Source organism: Neovison vison, chromosome 7 (genome assembly GCF_020171115.1).
Source record: "Neovison vison isolate M4711 chromosome 7, ASM_NN_V1, whole genome shotgun sequence".
Lineage (NCBI taxonomy): Eukaryota > Metazoa > Chordata > Mammalia > Carnivora > Mustelidae > Neogale > Neogale vison.
In genome coordinates, this window is record NC_058097.1 from 55,281,792 (window position 1) to 55,304,110 (window position 22,319).

Sequence of the window (22,319 nt, forward strand, 5' to 3'; positions counted from 1 at the left end):
TATCCCAGGCAGGGCTTCTCGCCCATACTAGATGGAGCCACTTGCACCCATAAGACCCAGGATAAGGTACTTCACTTCTCCACGCCTCAATTTCCTCATCTGTGCAATGGAAATAATACTAATAACTGGGTGTTGTGATGATCCAGTGAGTCTGCCTGTATGAGGTGCCTGGCACACTGCCTGCGTGGCAGGCGCCCTATCAGTGGTGACTATTATTGTCACTATAATTTGGAATGATCTTCCAGGCACTTCCCTGCAGCATCAGAGTGACAATGTGGCCCATGGTTAAGAACGTGGACTTTGCAGAGAACAAATCCAGCCTTGGGATAAACAGCATGACTAGACTTCTGGGCACATTTATCCCCCTCAGCCTCAGTTTCCCCAACTATAAAATGGAGATGGTAATCCCTTTCTCATCAGGCTACTGTAAGGATGAAAGGAACTAGTTTCAAGTGTTTAGCACAGCTCCGGACATCCAATAATCCTTTGTCACGTGCCTTTCTCAGTTACTTTCCTGTTTTTGCCGGGAGAGGAAAGGGTCTGGCTGAGACCTTTAACCTCTGCCCTCCACCCCATAGCAGAGTGGAGTGGGGGGGATCACACTTCCCCTTTCTCTGGGCGGGTCTCTGACTCAGCTCAGGGCACCCCCTCCCCTTGCCCAGCTCCCCAAACCGGTCGGAGCCCTTCTAAAGGGCTTATTAGAGGGGAGAGGCCCCTATCTCCATTACCCGCTTCCTTTCAGGATTCCCGGGGTCTGGGCATTAGGGAGGCACTCATACGTAGGTGACGAAAACGCCTAGCCCTCCAGGGGGCAGGAATAGGGCGGGGTGGTGGTGGTGGTGCTGCTGGAGGCCGAGTAGGGGGTCGCGATGCTGGCTTTTCCGAGGGTGGGGCTGGGATGGCCGGATGCCGCGGCCGCGGGCGGGGCAAACTGGTCTCTCTCCTCCCTCGGGAGCTGTTGGACCTGTTGTCCCCCGCTCCACTTCCGGGCTGCTGGGGAGGGGGACAGAGCAGCTTTTCTCTCCTCCCTCTTCCCCAGCCACCTGTCCCGCAGACAGAAAAGGCAGCGCCCAGAGCGCAGAGGGAAGCGCACGGAAGCCTGAGCCGGTGAGGAGGCCGGGGCTGCGGGGGAGGAGGGAGCTGGAGGCCGCCTTCTGGGCTCCCGGGGGTGGAGGGAGGCTGGAGTCTTGGAATCTAGCCCCTGGGAGGAGCAAAGGACGCCCACTCTTGGTTTGTTCAGGGAGGGAGAGTTAGGAGCCTCGACTCCTGGATCTCAGTGAGAGGGCATGGACGCTGCTACCCCTACAGTGGTGTCGGAGCCAAGTCTTCCAGGCTCGGGAAAGGAGGGTGCGGGATCCCGGACGCCGGAGTCCCGGAGGGAGAAGGAGATGGGGTCGCTCCAGGGTGCTCCAAGGGATCGTGGGGAGTTGCAGGAAGGGTACAAGGCTCGACACCTGGGTAGGAGGGAGAGGCCAGTAGGGGGCGTGCTAAGACCCCCAACTCAAATTCGGGTCCGGCCCTCGGGGGTGTGACGCCCGGGGAGCCATCGAACCCCGCCCCTAGAAACTCCAGGCCACGCCCCCGGAGCGCTCAGATGCAGTCTTTGATCTCTCAGGCCCCGCCTCCTGGAGCTCTTTCCAAGCACCGGAGCGCTCGGGAGCCTCCAGGGACGCAGCCCCGCGCTGTCAGGCCTCGCCCCCGGAATTCGGGCCCGCCCACTCCGCTGGAGCGCCAGGCGGTCATGGGGACGCCGAGCGGCCGGGACTGGGGGTGCCGGCCGCCTCCGGCCCCAGAGGGCGACGCGGAGGTCCCGCCCCAAGGGGCTGCGCAGTCCCAGATGCACCCCGAGGACCCACACGAGCCGGAGGCGCCTGAGGCCCCGGAGGAGCCCCAGGGAGTGAAGGAGCTTCCGAGCGGCCGAGGAGCTGAGCAGCAGGCTGAGGAAGAGGAAGAAGTGGAAGAAGGCAGCAGCACGGAGAGCAGCCGCGACGCGGTGAGGGACCTGGAGGGCGAAGGAGGGGGTCGCGGGGGGGCCCAGAGAGGCGGACGGGCGCTAGCGGGTGACAGAGACACAGAGGGATAGGTAGAGACTTGGACACAGGGAGACCAAGAGACAAGGACCCCAAAGAGACAGAAACTCAGAGAGATGGGGTAGAGACAAACAGAAACCCAGAAACAAAGGACAGAGATGCTCAGAAAGGAAATACTCTTTAAGGAAGAGACACCCAGCGATTCAGAGATAGAGACAGGCACTGAGTCGAAGAGACAAAATTCAGAGAAACAGGGGAAGACTCAGAGCGACCCGGGGAGAGAGGGAGAGAGATCCAGGTTTACCAGGACGCGATGCCAGGAGAATGGGACCTGGGTAGAGAAAAAGGGAACTTACTTGAGTCGGCCGCGTACCCCACTTCCCCGACTGCGAGCCCCTGGGCCACCTCTCGGGCCGGGGAGCTCCCACACCTGCAACCACTTCAGTCAAGAGGGGTGGCGACTGATTGGGGCTAATCAGACCCCCAGACCCGGGAATGCGGTGGGGAGCGGACCTGCCTTGTGATCGCAGGGGCGGGGCCTCTCCTCTTGACCACGCCCCCTCCAACCTCAGGGGGAGGCTCCGCCCCCGGCACCAACCCCAGTCACGCCCCCCGCATCCCCCCAGCCTGGGGAGAGAGTGCGAGGGGCTGCACGGCGGCTTCGAGAGCAGCAGCTGGAGGCACTGACCCGCGTGGCCCTGATGGAGCAGCGCGTGAAGGAGCTACAGCGCCAGAGGAAGGAGCTGAGGATCGAGGTGAGGCTGCGGACCTCCTGGGCAGTCTGGCCCCTCTCAAGGGCAGCCCTCCAGGTCGGGCTCCGGGGCCTTTCTTCCAGCGGGATCCCACTCTTAGACCTCCAGCCCTCTCCTGGGGAATCCAAGAGCCCATACTCCCAGGCACCCCACTTGGACCCAGGTGTCTGAGTCCCCAGCGCCCTCCTTCCTCGGACCCAGACCTCTAGGCCCCAGTCCGTACATTCTCCCCACAGATGGAGGTGGAAGTAGCCCTTCTGCGGGGCGAGCTGGCTGGGGAGCGGGTGGCTGCCCGGCGCGAGGAGGAGCAGCTCCGAGAGCTGCTTGGACAGCAGGGGGACACGGAGCAGGGTAGCCGGGAGCAGCGGGAACAGGTCAGTTTCTCCTGCGGGATCTTCACCATCAGTTTCCTTCGTCTTGGGACCGATACTCCTGGTGGTGCTCCTGGGACCTGAGGCCCAGGGTCATCCTCATTCCCCAAATGGGGATCCTTCGGCTGGGGGAATGGGAGGTGGGCAGATGCTTCTCGTTTTCCTCCTCCCTCCCAGACCATGATTCTGGGGCCTCTTCCTTTGACCCTCCCTTTTTGCTCTTTAAATGTCATCTCGTGAAAAATGTAAAACCGAGAAAAAGAATAGTCAGACTGGTGGCCCTGCGGTGTGCTCACCGACTTCCACCGAAATTAATCTTCCGTTCTTATTTCATATCCCCCAGTTTGCTTCCCTAACCCTGTTTTAAAAGCTGCTCCCAGACATGTTGTGTGTAAATTCTTTAAGAACCTGTTTATTCTTAAGGTGTGATAATGATATAGGGTTGGTGTTTTTAAAAACAGGCGCCTTGCTCTGCACACCTCCCTCCCTCTCACCCCCAAGCCTGTGGTCAGTCAATACGTTCTTTCTGCTCCCTCAATCTCTCTCTCTCTTTCTCCCCCCACCCCGCCTCATCCTTCCATTGCCCCGGAATAAGGCCTCCTTAGCTTGGTTGGCCAAGCCAGACAAGCTGCACCAAGCCTGCCTTTCCACTGTCACGCCCCTCTGTGCTCCTCACCTCTATCCTCTGACCAGAATTTACCCCCAAAACTTCCTGTGCTTTTCAAGTACTGTGCATTTGTGCTTCCCTGTTCCCGCAATCCCAAATGTCCTTCCAGCTCCCTCTGTCTCTCCAGGTCTAAAAGTTCCTGATTTTTGAGGCTGATTTTAAAACCCTCACATCCAGGAAGGTGCTCTCCACTCTTGATTCCCGTAGTTTCTATGTTTCACTGCCCTGATTGTTCCCACTGGGACAAGAGTGAACTAGACAGGGGCACCTGGGAGGCTCAGGCGGTTGAGCATCTGCCTTCAGCTCAGGTGATGATCCCAGGGTCCTGGGATGGAGCCCCACATTGGGCTCTGTGCTCAGCGGGGAGCCTGCTTCTCCCTCTCCCTCTGCCACTCCCCCTGCTCATGGTCACACATGCTCACAAGCTCTCTCTATATATAATAAATAAATAAAATCTTTAAAAAAAACAAAACAGAGTGAGCTCGACAGACAGGGTCCCTGCACTCTTGGGGCCAGCAGCCAGGTGGGTTCTGAGATCCAGCTAGCCTGGCCCGTGCAGGCCTCTGTTTCTCTTCCTGTGTCCGGACTGGGCTGGACTGAGAAGGCTGAGAGCCTGGGTGCTGTTTCAGGAGCGGAGGCGGCTGAGCCAGGAGCGGGATCGAGTGGAGGGTCTTCGCCAGAGACTCCAGGAGGCCCAGGGACAGCTGGACTCCCAGCCAGAGGAACAGCGTGAGCGGCTCCTGCAAGGAGTACAGGAGGTGAAGCTCCTCTAGGTTCCCTTAGGGACCTGGCATCCAGGCTGCTCTTTCCTCAAGACCCTGTTCCCTCACCTAGGTGTTCAGGCCTTATACCTGCCAGGACTTGGGAGTCTAAGTCCTCAGGCTCCTCTTCCCTCCTTGCCCCAGCCCTCTTCCCCCCATGGGCCCTAGGGGTGCAGGCCTCCAGTTTTTGCCTTCCCACCCACAGATGAGGGAACAGCTGGATGTGGCCCAGCGTGCGTACGAGGACCTAGAGTTCCAGCAGCTGGAGCAGGAGAGCCGGAGGGAGGAGGAGGACCGGGACAGCACTGGGGCCCGGGCACTGGACCCCAAGGTCCGGGAACTCCAGGCCAGTGTGGCGCAGCACAGAGTAAGTCGGACAGGGCTTGCCCTCCCTCTCTTGCCTTCTGTCCCTCACTGCTACCCTCTGACTCCTCCATTCCACGTCTGGCCCTTCCTCTGTCATCCTTCCCTACCTGCCTCACTGTCTTCACAAGAGTAACAACAATGATTGATGTTTATTGAGCAATTACTATGGGCCAGTCATGGTCCTAAATGCTTCATGAGTCCTTACTCATCAAATCTTTACAAGAACCTGGGGAGACCATTCTGATTTTTTTCCCCCCGGTTTTTAAATGAAGAAACTGAAGAAACTGAAGGTCAAGGTGCTCAAGTAACCTTTTCCAGCGTGACTCAGTTTCTAGAGGGTGGAGCCGGGATCCAAACCTACCTGGTTCCGGTGTGGGCTCCTTCCCCCACCTCCGTTTCTGGATCTTCTCCCTGTCACTCTCTCTTTTCCCTTCTGTCTGTGCCTTGTCTCCTTTCTCGTATCTTCCTCTTGGAGGAACTGTCTTGGTTTTTCTTTTTTGTAACTATTCTGGTCGGTCTCTCTGTCCCTTTTTCCGTCTGTTCTCCACAGGTCTCTCTGGGTTTCTGTCTCTTCCCATCTGTCTATGCATCAGATCCTCCATTCCCCCCCCACCCCTACCCCGCAACAAACCACCCCATGTCCCTTCTGGACCTCCAAAAGGGAAGAGGGCATGAGGGAACTTAACTCCCCATCACTTTCTGGCCACCCAGGTCCCGGGGTCCCTGTTCCGGGGTGCAGCAGACCCCAGGCTCTGTGGGAGCCAGTTGGGAACCCCGGGGTGGCTGAGTGACCAGGGCCCTGGGCTGTGCCCTGCAGCGCCGGATCCAGGTCTTAGAGGAGCAGCTCAAGTCGCTGGGGGAGCAGATGGCAGCTGAGAGCCGGGGGCTGAGCCGGAAGAAGGAGGAGGCCCTTCAGGCCCTGACTCAGGTGAGTTCTCCTGGGAGACTGGTCCGACTGTCCTCACGTCCCTCTGGGGCATCCCATTGGCCCCCTGCACCCCAGGATGTCTCCCGGCTCCGGCTCCTCCGGGGAAGGCTGCCAGCCAGCGCATTCAGAGTCTGCGGTGTGCTAGCCGGTGATAACTTGCTTTCCCTCAGGAACGGAGCCGACTGCTTGAGCTTAACTGCCTCCAGGGAACTCCGGGTGGGGACTTCGCTGAGTCTAACCAGGCCCTCACTAAGGTATGGGGATTTCGAGCACCCATCAGCCCCTCTGCCCTCAGACCCAGAAGTCCATCCCCCAACCTCTTTCTCCTCCCTCCTCCCTCAGGAGTCCAGGCCCGCAGACCCCTTCTCCCTTCTCCACAATTCTCAGGCCCTAAACCCTTTCACCTTTGGGACCCAAGAGTTCAGGCCTCCAGTCCCTCCTCCTTTAGGAACCTGTGGTCTGGCCCATAGTCCTCGCTCCGCTAAGACCACGGTCTAGCCCTCTTGTGACGTGAAGCCTTTGTTTTTCCATCTGAGAAATGGGCTGACACTGGAGACCAGGGCCAGAGCTTCTGGAAACTGGTGGGCCCTCTGTGATCCTTCCAGCTCCCGCTAACCTTCAACCCCTCTCCTAAAGCTCCTGTTCACCCAGAAGACAGACCGCCAGCTGCTAGTGCTGCAGGACCCCACCGCCCACACAGCCTCCGCCACTTCCTCTTGCCTCTTCTCCGTTCGCAGCTCCCTGCAGGTACTCCCCCGGCTGCCTCAGCTCCCTATGCCACTGTCTCACTGTCACTCTTGAGTCTGGAACTTTCCCTGTGGCTTTCTCCACGTGGGGACCTGGGGCAGAGGGAAGAATGAATGGGGGGTATTTTGATTTTCATTAGGCTGAAGCTTTACTTACTGATTTTCTCTCTCCTGCCTAGCACCCCACCACTCCCCTGGCAGAATGGGACCGGGTACCCACAGCAGTAACTTGTAAAAGCAGCCATGCAGGGCCTGTTGATAACAAGGCCCTCTCTGTGCACTCTGCTGGCCCACAGCCCCCATCCCCAGCATGGCTGCTTTTTCTTTTCTACTGTTTTTTGTGGGTTTTTTTTTTTCAACATCTTATTTATTTATTGGAAAGAGAGAGCGAGAGATGGAGAGAGAATAGGAGTGGGGAGGAGTGGGAGGGAGAAACAGGCTCCCTGCTCAGCAGGGTCCCCCCAACCCATCACTGCCCCACCCCACCTGCAGCGTGGGGCTTGATCCCGGGACCCTGGGACCTGAGCCAAAGGCAAATGCTTAACCCACTGAGCCACCCAGGTGCCCCGAAATTGATGCAAACTTTTTTCCAAAAATGCGTATACAAGCTCTTTATTGGCTTTGATTTCCCAATTAATGCTCTATCGGGGAGATGGTTTTCTATTGATCCATTTAGAGCTGCCTTGTCATGTTTAATGGCTCTCATGATAAGGCTGTAAACAGGAAGAGAAGTGACAGCTGACAGTTGGTGAGTCCTTAGAGTCTGCAGGGCACTGTTTCAAGTGCCTCACTCAGATTCGTTCATTTGGTCTTTGCACCCATACTGCTGGCTGGGTCCTTGTGTCCATTTCATAGGTAAGGAAACAGAGGCGGAGAGGTGAAGGTATTTAAATAGCTGGAATTCAGCGCGGCTGGGATTGGAACCCAGGCACTGGTGTCAGTACTCAGACCTTTCCAGGCTCCCCTGGGGCTGGGGGGCAGCAGCAGGGAGGCACAGAAGTCTACACAAGGGCGCTGACCCAGCCCTCCCTCTGACGATGGGGATTCAAGGCTTTTGTAGTCTAAGCATCGCTGTTATGAACCCCCGTGTGTGCCTGTGTCCTTTCTCATATACCCAATAATAATATCAGTGAATGTGAATTATTATTAACATTATTCTATTGTCTGATGCCATTATATACTATGTATAACATTACTGTAATACATACTATTTATTGTTTCTTGTTTATTAATTAATGTTAGGCAATATTAATAATGATCATGATTTTTGAGAGCTTAAGGTAGACCATTTTAAGTCATTTTGTCTTCTTTTTTTTTAAGATTTTATTTATTTATTTGAGAGAGAGGCATAGATTGCGAGACAGACTATGAGTGGGGATGAGAGGAAGAAGCAGGCTTTCCGCTGAGCGGGGAGCCGGATGTGAGGCTCCATCCAAAGACCCTGAGATCATGACCCTTGATGAAGGCAGACGCTCAACAGACTGAGCCACCCAGGTGCCCCTCTTTTTTTTTTTTTTTAAGATTTTATTTATTTATTTGTGTGAGAGAGGGAGAGATCACAAGCCCAAGCAGCAGCGGGCAGTGGGAGAAGCAGGCCAGGGAGCCTGAAGGGGACTCAATCCCAGGACCCCAGGATCACGATCTGAGTGGAAGGCAGCCGCTTCACTGCCTGAGCCCCCCCAGGCGCCCCCCCCATTTTATCACTCTGAAGCATGAGAAGCAGCCCTATATGTTGGCAGTGTGATGTGTTCAACTTTAGATCTGTATCATGAAATCTGTCCATACAGAGTTCTTCGCACGGAAGAACCCCCCAAAGTAGGTCCCGTTATGATGTGGGTAAAGGGTTTGCAGACTTCCTGTCTGGGAAATTCACTTTCCAGCTGGTTGCCCTGGCAGCCAGAAAAAGGTGAAGGGTCAGCCCTGTTGCCAGGCAGCACGACTTGCGGTAAATACGACCCTTAGAAGTAAATGGCCTCCCCATAGGTACTTGCCGGGAAGCCACGTTCATTCCTATGGAGGTGTTACCGGAGTTCTTGGCTCGTGCAGACCCTGTGCCCGCGGCCAGGGATCCCGTGTCCGAGGCCAGGGATCCTGTACCCACCTGGCACCTGGGTGCCACCTGGGACCTGTTCCTAACACTCCTCCGTGCTTTGCACCAGGTCACTCATAATCTTGGGTCAGCCTCGCAGGGTGGCAGGACTAGTTACCCACTCTACAGGTTGGGGGGGGCCGGATCTTAAGCCGAGAAGACAGGAATTGTCAAAGTCACAGCCCAGGAAGTGGCAGAACTAGATCTGAGCCAAGTTTGCCTGTTTTCCATGACTGGTGCCTTTCAGGAGACAAGGGGGTCGCGTCTCTGTGCCTCAGTGTACTTAGCTGCCAAATGGGCGAAGTAACTGCAGGCACTGGTTGATGGCTACGGAGCTTAGCACCGTGTGCGGCACATGGGAGGAGTTTAGAGAATGTGCTGTTCTTGCTCTGATTATCTTTACAGTAACTGGTATTATTATAATTACTAGCTCCCTTCTGCTACCCACTGCCCCTTCCATCTCTGGTTCTGTGACACTAGATCAGCTTTTTCACTGAGTGTCTCCACCTTATTCTTTGTCTCCCAGCAGTCTCATCCCTGCACAACAGCCAAGTAATCTCTACCCCTCCTGCTTCAGTCCTCCCCCACCTAATGCTGTCAGTGGTCCCCTGAGCCTCCTCACCTCAGCGAGCGGGTCCCTGCATGATCTGGCCCTTGCTCACCTCTCACCACTGTCCCCCACATACTCTCTGCTTTAGCTGCAGGAGCCCTGACCTGCCAACCTTCTGTTGGCTCCTGCCTCAGGCCCTTTGCATTTGCTGATCCTTCTACCTGGGACACTTTTCCCCTCAGTCTTCCCTGGCCCATTCTTATTCTTTGGGCCTTGGGGTCAGTGTCCAGAAGGCTGTCCCCGGTTTTTCAGTCGGAAGCCAATCCTCTCTTACTACACCTTATTCTCTTTGCTCACAGCTGTTTCTGATGATAGTTATTTGTATGATGGTTTACACAGTTCCTACAACATAAGCGCTGTACAGACAGGGCTTGGGTCCCCCTGCTCCCCACCCTCCACCCGTTTCCTCCTCCAGGCATCTCAGGTCTCAGCTAGGAAGTGCTGGGGATAGAGTTGAAGCAAGGAAAGCCCAAAGGGGCCCAGGGGCTCAGGACTTGGTGTCCTCCCTGTAGAGGGGAGTGAAACTTTACCGACTCTCCAGGCTTCTAGAAGCTTCCATGGCTCTGCAGGGTGCCAGGTACGCCGTGAGGCACGGCACGATCACTTGACAAATCCTGGCTGTTACTATTTTGTCCAACTTTTTTTTTTCTTTTAAAGATAACACGGGTGCAGAAAATCACGTGGAACATACGCCCAGCTTAATTATTACATGGGAACATTCTGGAGCTGCCAGCTGTGTCAGGAGGCAACACTGGCAGCCACTACGGAAACACTCCACAGGCCCTGAATGATAACCCGCCTCCTGGAGGAGGACCACTGGCCTGACATTCTAGCATCTCCTCCTCACATTTTTTTTTTTTTAAGTTTTTATTTATTTATTTGAGAGAGAGACAGTGAGAGAGAGCATGAACAAGGAGAAGGTCAGAGAGCAAAGCAGGCTCCCCATGGAGCTGGGAGTCTGATGCAGGACTCGATCCCGGGAGTCCGGGATCATGACCTGAGCCGAAGGCAGTCGTCCAACCAACTGAGCCACCCAGGCGTCCCTCTCCTCACATTTTTTTAAAGTTCAGTCAATTCAGTGTCTGTCCCTAAACACCATAGTTTACTCTTACCTTTGTTTTTTATTATTTGTGTCTGCATATCTTAAGTCTCTATAGACTTCCCCTCTGTTTCCTTTTTTTGTCCCCCTTGCAATTTATTTGGTGAAGAAACCAGATGGCCGTCCTGTAGAGTTTCCCAGGCAGGGTTTGCTGACACCATCGTGGGGGTCATGGTCACCTCATGGTCATGGTCACACCTCTTTCATTTCCCAGGAAGTTGGCTGTGGGGCCCGAGCAGAGGCAGGGTCAGCGTTTTGCAAATCTTGCTGGGGGCCATGCGCCTCTTTCTCTGTTTCTGTTTCTCTGGAGTGGGTGCCTTTATCTGTTGGTGTGGTCTTGAGTGGTAAAATTCCAGTCTGTTATTCCTCCTTGGGGCACCTGGTTGGCTCAGTCAGTTAAGCATCTGCCCTTGGCTCAGGTCATGATCCCGTGAGGTCTTGGGATCGAGCTCCACATCTGGCGTCCTGCTCAGCGGGGAATCTCCTCCCTCTGCCCTCGATCCTGCTTGCACGCATGCGCTCTCTCTCAAATAAATAAATAAAATTCCCTTATTCTTCCTCATCTATTTGTTGAAATACTTCGGTAGAGAAAGACTTGCCTTCCTTTGCTATTTGGTTACCCAGGAAAATGCAGGACACATGCTTGCTGGTTTCACTTTGTTCACCTGTCTTCAAAATAAACAGTTGCTTGGGTTGCACTCTTCCCAAGGTAACCATTTCGATTTTTTCCTTTTCTGTCATTAGCTCACAGATTAAATATATTTGAGTTGTGATCTATAGCAGTGAGTATCCTTATGGTGCTCACATTATGCAAGGTGTTATTTTTATTATTCCTTTTTTTATTTTTCTTCTTCTTTTTGTATTTTTTAAGTAATCTTCACACCCAGCATGGGACTTGAACTCACAACCCCAAGATCAAGAGCTGTGTGTTCTTCCCACTGAGCCGGCCAGACGCCCCATTTCTATTCTTCGTTTACCCATGTAGAGTTGTGTGTTTTTTTTTTTAAAGATTTTGTTTATCTATTTGACAGACAGATCACAAGTAGGCACACAGGCAGGCAGAGAGAGAGAGAGAGAGAGAGAGAGGAGGAAGCAGGGTCCCTGCCGAGCAGAGAGCCGGATGCAGGGCTCAATCCCAGGACCCCGGGACCATGACCTGACCCGAAGGCAGAGGCTTTAACCCATTGAGCCACCCCGGCACCCTGTGTTTTTTTTTTTTTAAATTCAGTTTTATTTCTTTATTACCCTCAAATAAGAGAGTATTATTATAAATTACAAATTACTCTCAAATTTTCATCTTTTGGTAACTTTTTACTTTAAAATAATATAAGACTTACAGAAAAATTACAGAAACAGTAGAAAGAATGCCTGTATATTTGGCTTTCAGATTCTATAATTAACATTTTACCACACTGGACATTTGCTTTATTATTCTCTCTCTGTAAACACACACACATTTTATTGTTCTTCTCAAAGCGTGATTTCCCCTTACCCCTAAATACTTCTACATTTATTACCCAAGGTCAAGGCCACTCTTTTACATAACCACACTGCAGTGATCAAATTCAGGAAACTAACATTGAGATGATATTATTGAGATAACCAGATCTTACTCATATTTTGTCAGCTGTCCCCCTATTGTTTTTTCTAGCAAAACCAAAACAAAGTCCCCATTTTTGGGGCCCTGGGAGCACAGGCTACATTTGGTTGTCATGTTTATTTATTTACTTATTTAAAAGCCAACATTCCCATAGTTCAAAGTTGGAGGTGGGTTTTTGGATATTTGGGGAGATGGCTCTTCCCTCATCATCTCCATCCATTACGTTCACGTCCTGTGGGCAGCCCCGGATTACCAGTTTCTCGAGTCTTCCCGGAACTACTCAGTATTTATATAGTCTGTCGTGAATATACTTTGGTCATTTTTTAAAAAAAGATTTATTTGACAGAGACCGCAAGAGACGGAACACAAGCTGGGGGAGTGGGAGAGGGAGAAGCAGGCTCCCACTGAGCAGAGAGCCCAATGCAGGACTTGATCCCAGGACCCCGGGATCATGACCTGAGCTGAAGGCAGACACCTAATGACTGAGCCACCCAGGCGCCCCTATTGGTCATCTGAAAGATCCCCCCGGGGCTCCAAGCACCCCGGAATGGACCCCTTCTCAGGAGGAGACCCCCGGACCCAAAAACCAAGCCGAGTCCACTGATCAGATGCAAACAGCACGAGGTTTATTGAGTTGACACAGGTACCTGCGGGCGATCAAGTCTTAGGAAGACTCGCGCGCCAGCCCTTTGTTTAGGGCCTTTTTATGGGGTTTGGGGAAGTGAAAGCATACGTACAGAAGCAGAAGCATGGTTACAAAGTTTTCATTGGCTGGTTTGAATGTAAAGGCATACTCGGTGTTTGTAGATTGGCTTTGAAGGACCCCGGCGCGCGAAGAGAAAGGTGGGGAGGGGGAGTGAGGAGGGGGAGTGGACCTTATTACTTAGCAGAGAAACATCCTGCCTACGTGACTAGGTCCACATACTTAGGCGACCCCCCTTGCCCACATACCTAGGCGACCCCCCTTGCCTACGTGACTATCTGCGCGTTACAAGCCGCGCGGGGCAAGCGTACCTATCTCCCCCGCAACATGCCGTTGCCCCTCTTAGCTCCAGGGCTGTGCTGAGATAAGGGAGGATTGTCCAAGTAGGGGGAAGGGAAGAGGGGTCTCTTCACATCTTTTTATGCAGAGCTAGTGTAACCTTTAGGCTGCTTTGCACTTGCTTGTGTCTTGGAGAATGTTCCCTGTCTGGCTAGAAAGAGCATTCTCCTCCTTTCACACGCCACAGACTTTCCCGGGGTATGGATGACAACTGGTTTATACGCTTCGCCTCCTTCTGATGGCCACTTGGGTCGTTCCCCGGCCGTGGCAGGGAATCATCTCTAACTCACGTCCAACTCTGCTCCCATGGATGAGTGTTGTCTGTAGGATATTGTCCTAGAAGTGGAGTTGGGGCTCAAACATTTAGGCATTTGCCATTTTATTTTATTTTATTTTTAAAGATTTTATTTATTTATTTGTCAGAGAGAGATAGAGAAAGAGAGAGAACTCACAAGTAGGCAGAGAGACAGGCAGACAGAGTGGGGGAAGCAGGCTCTCCACTGAGCAGAGAGCCCAATGTGGGGCTCGATCCCAGGCGCTGAGCCACCCAGGCATCCCAGGCATTTGCCATTTTAAAAATAAAAAGAGCTGAAGTGGCCTCTAGAAATGTTATTCCTGTAGGAACCGCCAGCCCCAACCCAGCACCATGGAAGAGCATGTGGGTTTCCCACAGCCATGCCAACGTGATAGGCTTTTAAAAATTTTTTACAGTTTTATCGAGATGTAATTCACCTGCACTACAGTTTACCCATTTGAAGTGTACGGTTCAGTGGGTTTTTGTACATTGAGAGCATTTCATCACACCCAGAAGACACCCTGCATCATCCAACTGTCCCCCACTCAATCCCTCTCCTCCCCCCACACCCTGGCAACCACTCGGCTGCTTCCTGTCTCCAGATCTGCCCATTCTGCACGTTGCTCTGTGTGGTCCTCTGTGACTAGCTGCTTTCCCCCAGCATCACGTTTGCAGCAGCTTTCTGACCTGAGCCGGGGAGCTACTGGTTTCCCTCGGCAGCCCTCCGACTGCTGGTCGAGATTGAGCCCCTTCTCATAAATGCATGGGCCTTGTGTGTTTTCAGGGCTCCATAGGCCTCCAGAGGACTGGAAGCCTGCCCCGGAAGAGGGGAGAGCGAGCGAGCCAGAGGGGATCCCCCCGACCCATGTCCCTTCATTATACAGGTGAGGGTCCCTCCCAATCCCACGGACCTCCTCCCCTATCACCGCCCTTCCTGCAGCAAGGCTGGAGGAATCCAGATGCCTGTGGGTGGAGGTGGGGGGGCTTGGACAGGGAGAATCCTGGCCCCCTAGCCCCAGTCCTTCTTTCCCAGGACCCCTGGAGGCCTCGGCCCTCCCAGCAGCATCAGGAGACTCTGGAAGACACCCACTCTATCAGCTGCTGAACTGTGGTCCTGGGAACAGGTGAGATGTCAGGGAGGGAGAAGGTGGGGAGGCGGGATGAGGCTGGGCCACTGTAACTTGCCCCTGTCTCTGTTCCCTCCTGCCAGCTGTGGGGCCCTCCACCCAGACATCGCCCGCATGGAGCGGCTTCTGCAGCAGGCTGTGGCAGAGAGGGAGCGACTGCTCAAGGCCAGGGTGAGACCCCAGGCCCTCCTCCTTAGGGTCAGGAGATCCTACTCCTGTCCTCTCTTCCTTCAGACCCAAGAGTCCAGGCCCCCAGCCCCCTCATCCCTCAGACCCAGCAGTCCAGACCCCCAGTCCACTCCTCCCTCAGACCCAGGAGTCCAAGCCCCCAGCCCCTCCTCCCTTAGACCCAGGAGTCCAGGCCCCCGCCCCCTCCTCCCTCAGACCCAGGAAACCAGTATGTTTCCCCCCGTACTTCTTGTTGGTTAGCATCCTTATTGACTCCTCCATCCTCAATCCACAGGAAGGGATGAGAAGAAACAAGGAAGTCTCCTCAGGCCCTGATGTACCTGCCATCATGGTCAGTCCGCCCTGCCCTCAGCCCCATCTCCGTGCTGTGTTTCTGCCCCAGCCCCTGCTCTTTATTCTCTCAGCCTCTCCTCTCCTCCAGAGGAAAAGTATCTGGGGACTGGCAACAGGAGGGGAACTAAGAAGACCTGGTTTCTGTTCCCATTATTGTTATCTGTATCCATGGCATGCCCTCGGGTAACATGCTGTACTTCTCTGTGCCTCAGTTTCCTCTTCTATAAATGGGTGACAGCATCAGCAGTTACTGTAAAACGAGGGCAGCGATATGCTGGGGTTTTCAAAATCCCTTAAAACATTTAAAAATTCGTTTGATTCTTTTAAAAACCTTTATTACACAAATATTCAAGCATTTGTAGAGGTAGAGTAGATCGGGAAGCCCCCATGTACCCACCATGCAGCTTCGACGATTACGACTTTTTTTTTTATGATTTTTTTAAATTTATTTTTTAAAAATATTTTATTTATTTATTTGACAGACAGAGATTTCAAGTAGGCAGAGAGGGAGGAAGCAGGCTCCTTGTTGAGCAGAGAGTCCAATGCGGGGCTTGATCCCAGGACCCTGAGATCATGACCTGAGCCAAAGGCAGAGACTTGAACCCACTGAGCCACCCAGGTGCCCCAAGATTTTTATTTACTTTTTATAATGTCTATACCCATCACAGGGCTCAAACTCATGACCCCAAGATCAAGAATCACAGAGTCACACACTTGATCAGCTGGGTCAGCAGGGCTCCCCAGTGATTATCAGTCTTGAATCTTTTCTTACTTGCCAACTTTGTTTTACTGGTCGCTCACTTATTTCCCACCCTGCATTTTAAATATTTTATTTATTTTTTTAAAAGATTTTATTTATTTATTTGACAGAGAGAGATTACAAGTAGGCAGAGAGGCAGGCAGAGAGAGAGAGGAGGAAGCAGGCTCCCTGCTGAGCAGAGAGCCCGATGCGGAACTCGATCCCAGGACCCTGAGATCATGACCTGAGCCGAAGGCAGCAGCTTAACCCACTGAGCCACCCAGGCGCCCCATTTTAAATATTTTAAAGCAAATTTCAGATATTGTATCATTTCCTCCGTACCTCACTGTGTATCTCAAATAGGCAAGTTTTCTTTTTAGTGTAACAAAAATGACATTGCCATACTGTAGGAGATAATTAATAATTCTGTACCATCCTAAGATATGACCCACATTCACGTCTCCCTAGTTGTCTCTGGAACGTCTTTTTATGGTTGTTTATTTGAATCTGGATCCAAAGAAAGTAAACACAATGCATTTAAAATGTCTCCCACATCTCTGACATGAAAAGTCCTCCCTCCCTACTTTTTAAAAATTTGCCATTTATTTGTGGGAAAAAAATTGAGTCATTTATCCTGCAGTGTTTTGCACATTCTGGATTTAGCTGACTGCTCCTTATTAAAATTTTATTTTTACCCACGTTAATAGCATGAATACATTTTTGTTACAACAAATGTTATTGAATTTGGGGAAGTGAAGATCTCCCCATTATACCCCAGGAGTCACAAGTGTTTCCTCTTGTTGGAGAAGCCTTTGAATCTTTTAGCATGAAGCAGGGCCGGGGAGTACAGAGGGAAAGGGAGAAGCAGGATCCCTGCTGAGCAGGGAGCCCAATGGGGGTTGGGAAGCTGGAGCCCAACACTGAGCTCCATCCTGGGGACCCTGAGATCATAACCCAAGCGGAAGGCAGATACTTAACCGACTGAGCCACTCAGGTGCTCCCTTCCAGTCTTTTTTAACACTTTTTTCCACATATACTAACCACCTATTTTGTGAATTTATTTTTATTTTGTGAATTTATTTTTCCCCTAAGCCAGCACATTGTTCCCAGTCTGCTTTTTGTTTTCTCAACCATCTGTCCTTTCCTTGTTACTATTATTTTTAATATTTCCTTTATATTTATTGAGTGCCTGCTGGTGGAAGCCCCAGGGTCACAGCAGTGACCCAAATCCAATTCCTGCCCTAGGGGAAGCTGGCATTTAGAGGCAGATGGGCAGAAAAAGCAGCTTCAGTATGTGAAATTTTAAGTAGCCTGTCAGGTGCTGATAAGAGGTGGGGAGTAAAATAAAGCAGGCAGGGCAGTGGAGCCTTCCGGGCTGCCAGGCATAAGCTCTACCTCATTAAAAATGAAGCATCATCATTTATTAAACAGCTCCCTGCTCTGTGCATTATCGTGTCCCTCTGCCCCTCCCCCCTTCACTCTAAGCTGCCTTCTTGTTCTCTGGGATTCCCTCCTAGAGGCACAGTCCCGAGACTGGAGAGCCTGACCTTGAAACAGTCCTGTGAGGTGAATACTGTGATAGCCCCCGAATTTCAGCACAGGGAAACTGAGGCTCCAAGAGGGGAAGGGGTTCCACGGGGGTGACACAGTGGGCAGCAGTGGCATCGAGAGTCAGAAGCCCATCAGCTCTTCTGGATGGGGGCCCCCTTTCTGCCCATATCCTACCTGGGTGACCTTGGTGAGTCACTTCCTCCCTAGAAACCCAAGTTGTATCATCTGGCAAATGGGACAGACAGCTGTTTTTTGTTTGTTTGTTTGTTTGTTTTTTTGGAGAGAAGACGAGGTGATCACTGTGGTCACTTGGCACACACAGTGCCCAACAGGGAATGGGAACTTTCATACATACTGCTGATCGTTAGTATAGTTGTCTGGATTTGGCCACAGGACCCATAGAAGATTCTGGGCCCCAGTAGGTACCCTTTTAACTGCTAACTGCTCCTTCCCCTCCTATGCATCTCCCCTCTGCATGGCTCTGCCCATCTCCATCTTCATCCACTGAGTCTCATCTCTGTTTTTTATCCCTCCTTGCTCTGGCCTCGCCTCTGTTTCCTCAGTTCATCTCCCCAGCCCTTGATATCCGAGGTGAGGTCTGTGGACCAGCAGCATTGGCGGCCCAGGAGCTTGTTGGACCCGCAGAACCTCACCCACACCCCTGACTGAACCAGAGGCTGCATTTTTTACAAAATCCTTGGGGGATCTGCCTGCCGGCTCAAGTCTGAGGCACACTGCTCTGAGCCTCCATGTGACCATGGGGATCATTACTGTTCTTTGCAGGGATCCTTTGGGAAGAACAGGTACCATCAGGCTGGGCCTTGTACACACCAGACACTGTTATTGCCTTGGTTCTTCCCTTTCTGGCCCCTGAGATGACCACTCTGCCTGGCAAGTCCTGGCTCCATCAGCTCTAGCTGTGTGACTTGGGCCTAGTGACCTAACCTCTCTGAGTCTTGGTTTTGACATCTGTAAAATGGGGGTAATGATGTACTTACCTCCCCGCTCCGTTTTGTTGTTGTTGTTGTTTGAGGGGTTTGAGAGAGCAGAGGGATTATACCTATAAAGTGCCCAGCCCAGGAAGTAACCACTGATTTCATCACAACCAGAACAACAACAGGACTGCTCGCATGTATGGATCACTTACTCGGTCCCTGTTTCGCAGTTTATGAGGGTCCCCCTGGGTTCCCTCACTTCTCTGCCACGCCTTCTGTGTTTTGGGGTGAGCTCAGGGGGCAGGAGGACCTGGGCTTCTGTTTCAGCTCTACCTTCTAGAAGCTCTGGGTGACCTCCAGTGGATCATTTTATCTTCTTGTACCTCAGTTTGCTTATCTGTAAATGGGCTCCCAGTAGCCCGGTCCCAGGGACAATCGTGGGGAGTCAAGTTGTTGCCGCTAGTAAGCCCATGGCAGGGTGTCCTAGTCACTGGCTCTAGCTCCAGACTCATTCTCATGATGGGCATTGTTGATACAGCTGGTTAAAGCTGTGGCCAGCCTTACAGGGGAGCAGGGGAGAGGGAGCCAGGACTGGCTGGTGGACCACCCCCTCCCTGACCCTTTGATGTCAGCTGCCCCCTTCTCTTCCCTCCCCAGGCCCCGCCCATGCCTCCACCCCGCCCCCCGGGCCCTCGAGTCTTGGATCTTCGGCAGCATCTGGAACGCTGGGGCCACAATCCTGAAAGCTGCCCGCACCTAAGGGTGTCAGGAGGCTGCTGCCGCGGATCCCTGGTGAAGATGGGCGGCCGCATAAAGACCTGGAAGAAGCGGTGGTTCTGTTTCGACCGCCAGGCCCGCCGTCTGGCCTACTATGCTGGTAAGCCCAGCCTGGCCACCTGGGACCGTGGGCCCCCAGGACCCTGGAAGTGGCCACTCCAGAGGCCTTCCCCACAAGACACCTGAGACACCCGGTCCCTGTCCCCTTCTCGCTTAGGCCCATGAGTCTGGCTCCCCAGCCCTGTTAGCAACACAGAATCCAACACTTTTGTACAGTTCTGGCTACTACTACTCCCCAAACCCCGTTTTTCCTGAGCTACTGGGAATCTGGACCAGCATTGCCCTTGCCCTCCCCCCACCCTCAACATGCAGGAGTCCAGGCCCCTCACCCTTCCTCTCTGAGGGAGTCAGTAATTCTGAACCGCTTCTGAGTCTCTTTTCTTCTCCAGGACCAAGGCACTCAGGGACCTAGGATTCCAACTCCCCAGGCTTGTCCAACCTCAGCATTCATTCAGCTCCCAACCAGGGTATCTTAGGGGCCTCCAGACTCTGCCACCGTTCCCTCGTCCCAACACTAGTCTCTGGACTTGGGTCTAGCAACCTGTGCCTCAATGCACAGATGCACACCTCTCACTGGTTGTCTCCCCCTCACCTCCCTCCATCAGACAAGGAAGAGACCAAACTCAAAGGCGTCATCTACTTCCAGGCCATCGAGGAAGTCTATTATGACCACTTACGCTGTGCCTTCAAGGTGAAGCCCCGCTTGGTGCCCCCCCCTGCCTTCCCGATGAGAGCTCCTGCAGTCAGACCTTAGCTTTCCCCTGGGTACATGCACTGTCAGCATCCTCCATCCAGCCCAGGAGGAGCCCATCAGGTCATTTCACTGCAGCAACCACAAATTCAGAACTCAGTCTCTGGCTCTCAGCCTCTGCTGCTTTTCTCAGAGCAGAACATCGAGAGCAAAAATTTGGCAAGCTCTGATGCCAGGCTGGGAATAAATGGATGGAGATGTCAGGGTGAGGACAGAGGCAGCCTGGGAGCATCCAGAAGAGGCGATTGTTTCTCAGCCCCTGCCTGTATTTGCCAAATGGGAATGGGCCGCACAGTGTCACTTCATATTCTTTTGCCCTAGGGAACTCAGAAATTCGACATTTGTACAATTGTGGTGCCAGGAATTTAAGTGTTGGCAACTGGTATGGTATTTAGAAAGCTCTGGGGAGCAACCAACTGTGTGTGGCCTTTTAGAGTTTAGGCTGGAATCCCAGTTGTGGGACAATGGGAAAGTAACTTCCCTTAGCCAGCCTTCATTTTCTCACCTGCAAAATGGGCATAGTGTAACCCATTTCCTCAGAAGGTTAACAGAAGGTAATGAATGGGTGTAAGGGGTTTACTCAATGCAGGGTTGGCAAATAGCTACTTAATGAATGGAGTGTAGATATTAGCTTTCTCCAGGTACAAACCAGGGGGACCTAGTTTGGGGGGGTGGTGAATGCTTATATTTCTAATATAGGAGGTAAGCTAGAAAGGGGACACAAGGCTTCCTTCTGAATTCCTCCTGCTCCCCGAATCCTAAGCCCTCAAATGTTAATTCATTGCAGCTTCATAACCCAATGAGGTAGGTAGCATTATTTAGGAAGACAGGGAAGTTGATTCAGAGTCTAAGTAACTTGTCCAATGCTGCACAGCGCGTCAGTAGCAAAGCTGGATTCGAACCCATTTGTTCTCTTAACCACCTTTATTCCGCTGCTTAACCCAGAGCCCCAACCCTCGACTGACGTTCTGCGTGAAAACCTACGAACGTCTATTCTACATGGTAGCACCCAGCCCGGAAGCCATGCGCATTTGGATGGACGTCATTGTGACGGCTGCTGATGAGAATCACGCCCCTTGAGGGGCCCCGCCCTCTTGGGGGGAAGTACCGGTGAGGCCCCGCCTCTGCTGCCCCGCCTCTGCTGCCCAGCCCGCCCGCCCGCCGGCCGGCCTGCAGCGGAAGGCCTGGGCCCGCCCCTTTGGAACTTCGGGAATCCTGCAGGTGCCGCGGGTCGGCAGGCCTGAGTCGTGGTGTTTTGGGCTGCAGGTGCCTTCCTGCGATGGGAAGCCAGCCCTTGGGGCCCTGCCCCGGGCAGGAGGAAGATTGCAGGGGTGGGAAGGAACTATTTATTGGTGCTCCTGTGATCCCGAATTAAACACGGAGAAAGACCATCGTTGATGCAGTGTATTTCTAGAACAGGTGTCCTTCGCCCTGACCTAGGCAGGACATCCGAGTTCTAGGTATCTCTAAGAGACAAACGTCCCACAGCCCGTTCTCATCTCTTTAGGAATGGAGGCCTTCAACATTAAGGTCAAGACTAGGGAGCTGGGGAGTGAGGAGAAGCGCGTGTCTTTAATCTTTGGCAATTTTGTTTTGTTAGTTTGTGGGCCCCCCTGCTTCCACCCTTTTTGACTTGACTGGGCTATTGGTAGTTTCTAAGAACTTCTAGGCTCCTGTCCTCTGGGCCTTGGCATATAATTATTCTCTGCCCTGTCCTTAAGTGGTTAGCTCCTGGTTTCTCAGACTTGAGATGTCTCTCCTTCAGGAAGCCCTTCCTGCCCCTCACAACTGGGTCAGGCACCCCATTTTGAGCTCCCCTGTTCCATCTCTAAACACCCTAGGTGATCACTGGTAGTGGATCTGGGTCCCATATGGACTGGGAGTCCCATGAGGTCAGAGCCAGTGGTGTCCTGGTTACTACCATGTCCTCAGCACCATAGGGCACATTTCAGTCCATGAAAGTGGAAAAAAATGCTTTCCTTTCACCTCTTGGTCTTTGTACATACTCTTCCCTTTGTTTGGGCACTTTTCCTCACTCCACACTACTACTCCTCATTTAGGTCATGGCTCAGATGTTTCCTTCTCCAGGAAGCCCTCCCTGATTCTCCTGGCTGAGTCAGGTACTTCCCCTGGGCTTCTCGTGCCAGCCAGCCCTGATCCTCCATGATCCAGCCTGTGCCTCCCCCATCACAGCCTTGACAGCTCTGGGTCATCACTGTCGATGAGTGTGTCTCCTGTGCTGGATGGGAGCCCCAGGAGGCAGGGATTCGGGCTGTTCAAGTCGCTGTTGAGTCCTTGGCACACAGCAAAGGGCCAAAGTGCAAATTAGGTGTTGAAGGAACTTCTGCTGGCTGAAAAAACTGATGAGAAAGCTGCCGAGGATCGAGGACAGCGGAAAACAAAGCAGACAAAGGTCTCTTCATTCTTTCCGTCTTACTCAAGGTGTCCCCTCCTTTGGGAAGCTCTCCTTGATCCCTAGGCTGGATCAGGTGCCTAGTCTG

At 52.8% G+C, this 22,319-nt stretch overlaps 1 protein-coding gene across 2 annotated transcripts; it reads left to right on the plus strand.

Moving 5' to 3' along the window:
* The first annotated feature begins 906 nt into the window (after positions 1–906).
* PHLDB3 (pleckstrin homology like domain family B member 3) lies at positions 907–21,211 on the plus strand. Of its 2 annotated transcripts, XM_044257235.1 has the most exons (16): positions 907–1,107; positions 1,616–1,993; positions 2,603–2,785; positions 3,019–3,156; positions 4,450–4,578; positions 4,787–4,948; positions 5,765–5,875; positions 6,046–6,129; positions 6,512–6,622; positions 14,141–14,240; positions 14,390–14,480; positions 14,567–14,654; positions 14,947–15,003; positions 18,888–19,107; positions 19,673–19,758; positions 20,764–21,211. In XM_044257235.1, the coding sequence occupies exons 1-16, from the start codon at positions 907–909 to the stop codon at positions 20,896–20,898; spliced, it is 2,274 nt and encodes a 757-aa protein (XP_044113170.1). In that variant the 3' UTR covers positions 20,899–21,211. The 2 variants fall into 2 exon arrangements, with proteins under 2 accessions (XP_044113170.1, XP_044113171.1); XM_044257236.1 differs by lacking the exon at positions 907–1,107 and having other exon boundaries at positions 1,705–1,993; positions 2,657–2,785.
* The last annotated feature ends 1,108 nt before the right edge of the window (positions 21,212–22,319 follow it).

Bases quoted from the DNA above. Each gene is read 5' to 3' on its own strand.
- PHLDB3 (XM_044257235.1), top strand. From the start codon at position 907: ATGCCGCGGCCGCGGGCGGGGCAAACTGGTCTCTCTCCTCCCTCGGGA. The intron at 14,241-14,389 runs GTGAGGGTCCCT...CTTCTTTCCCAG, and splicing joins CATGTCCCTTCATTATACAG to GACCCCTGGAGGCCTCGGCC. The intron at 14,655-14,946 runs GTGAGACCCCAG...CTCAATCCACAG, and splicing joins AGCGACTGCTCAAGGCCAGG to GAAGGGATGAGAAGAAACAA.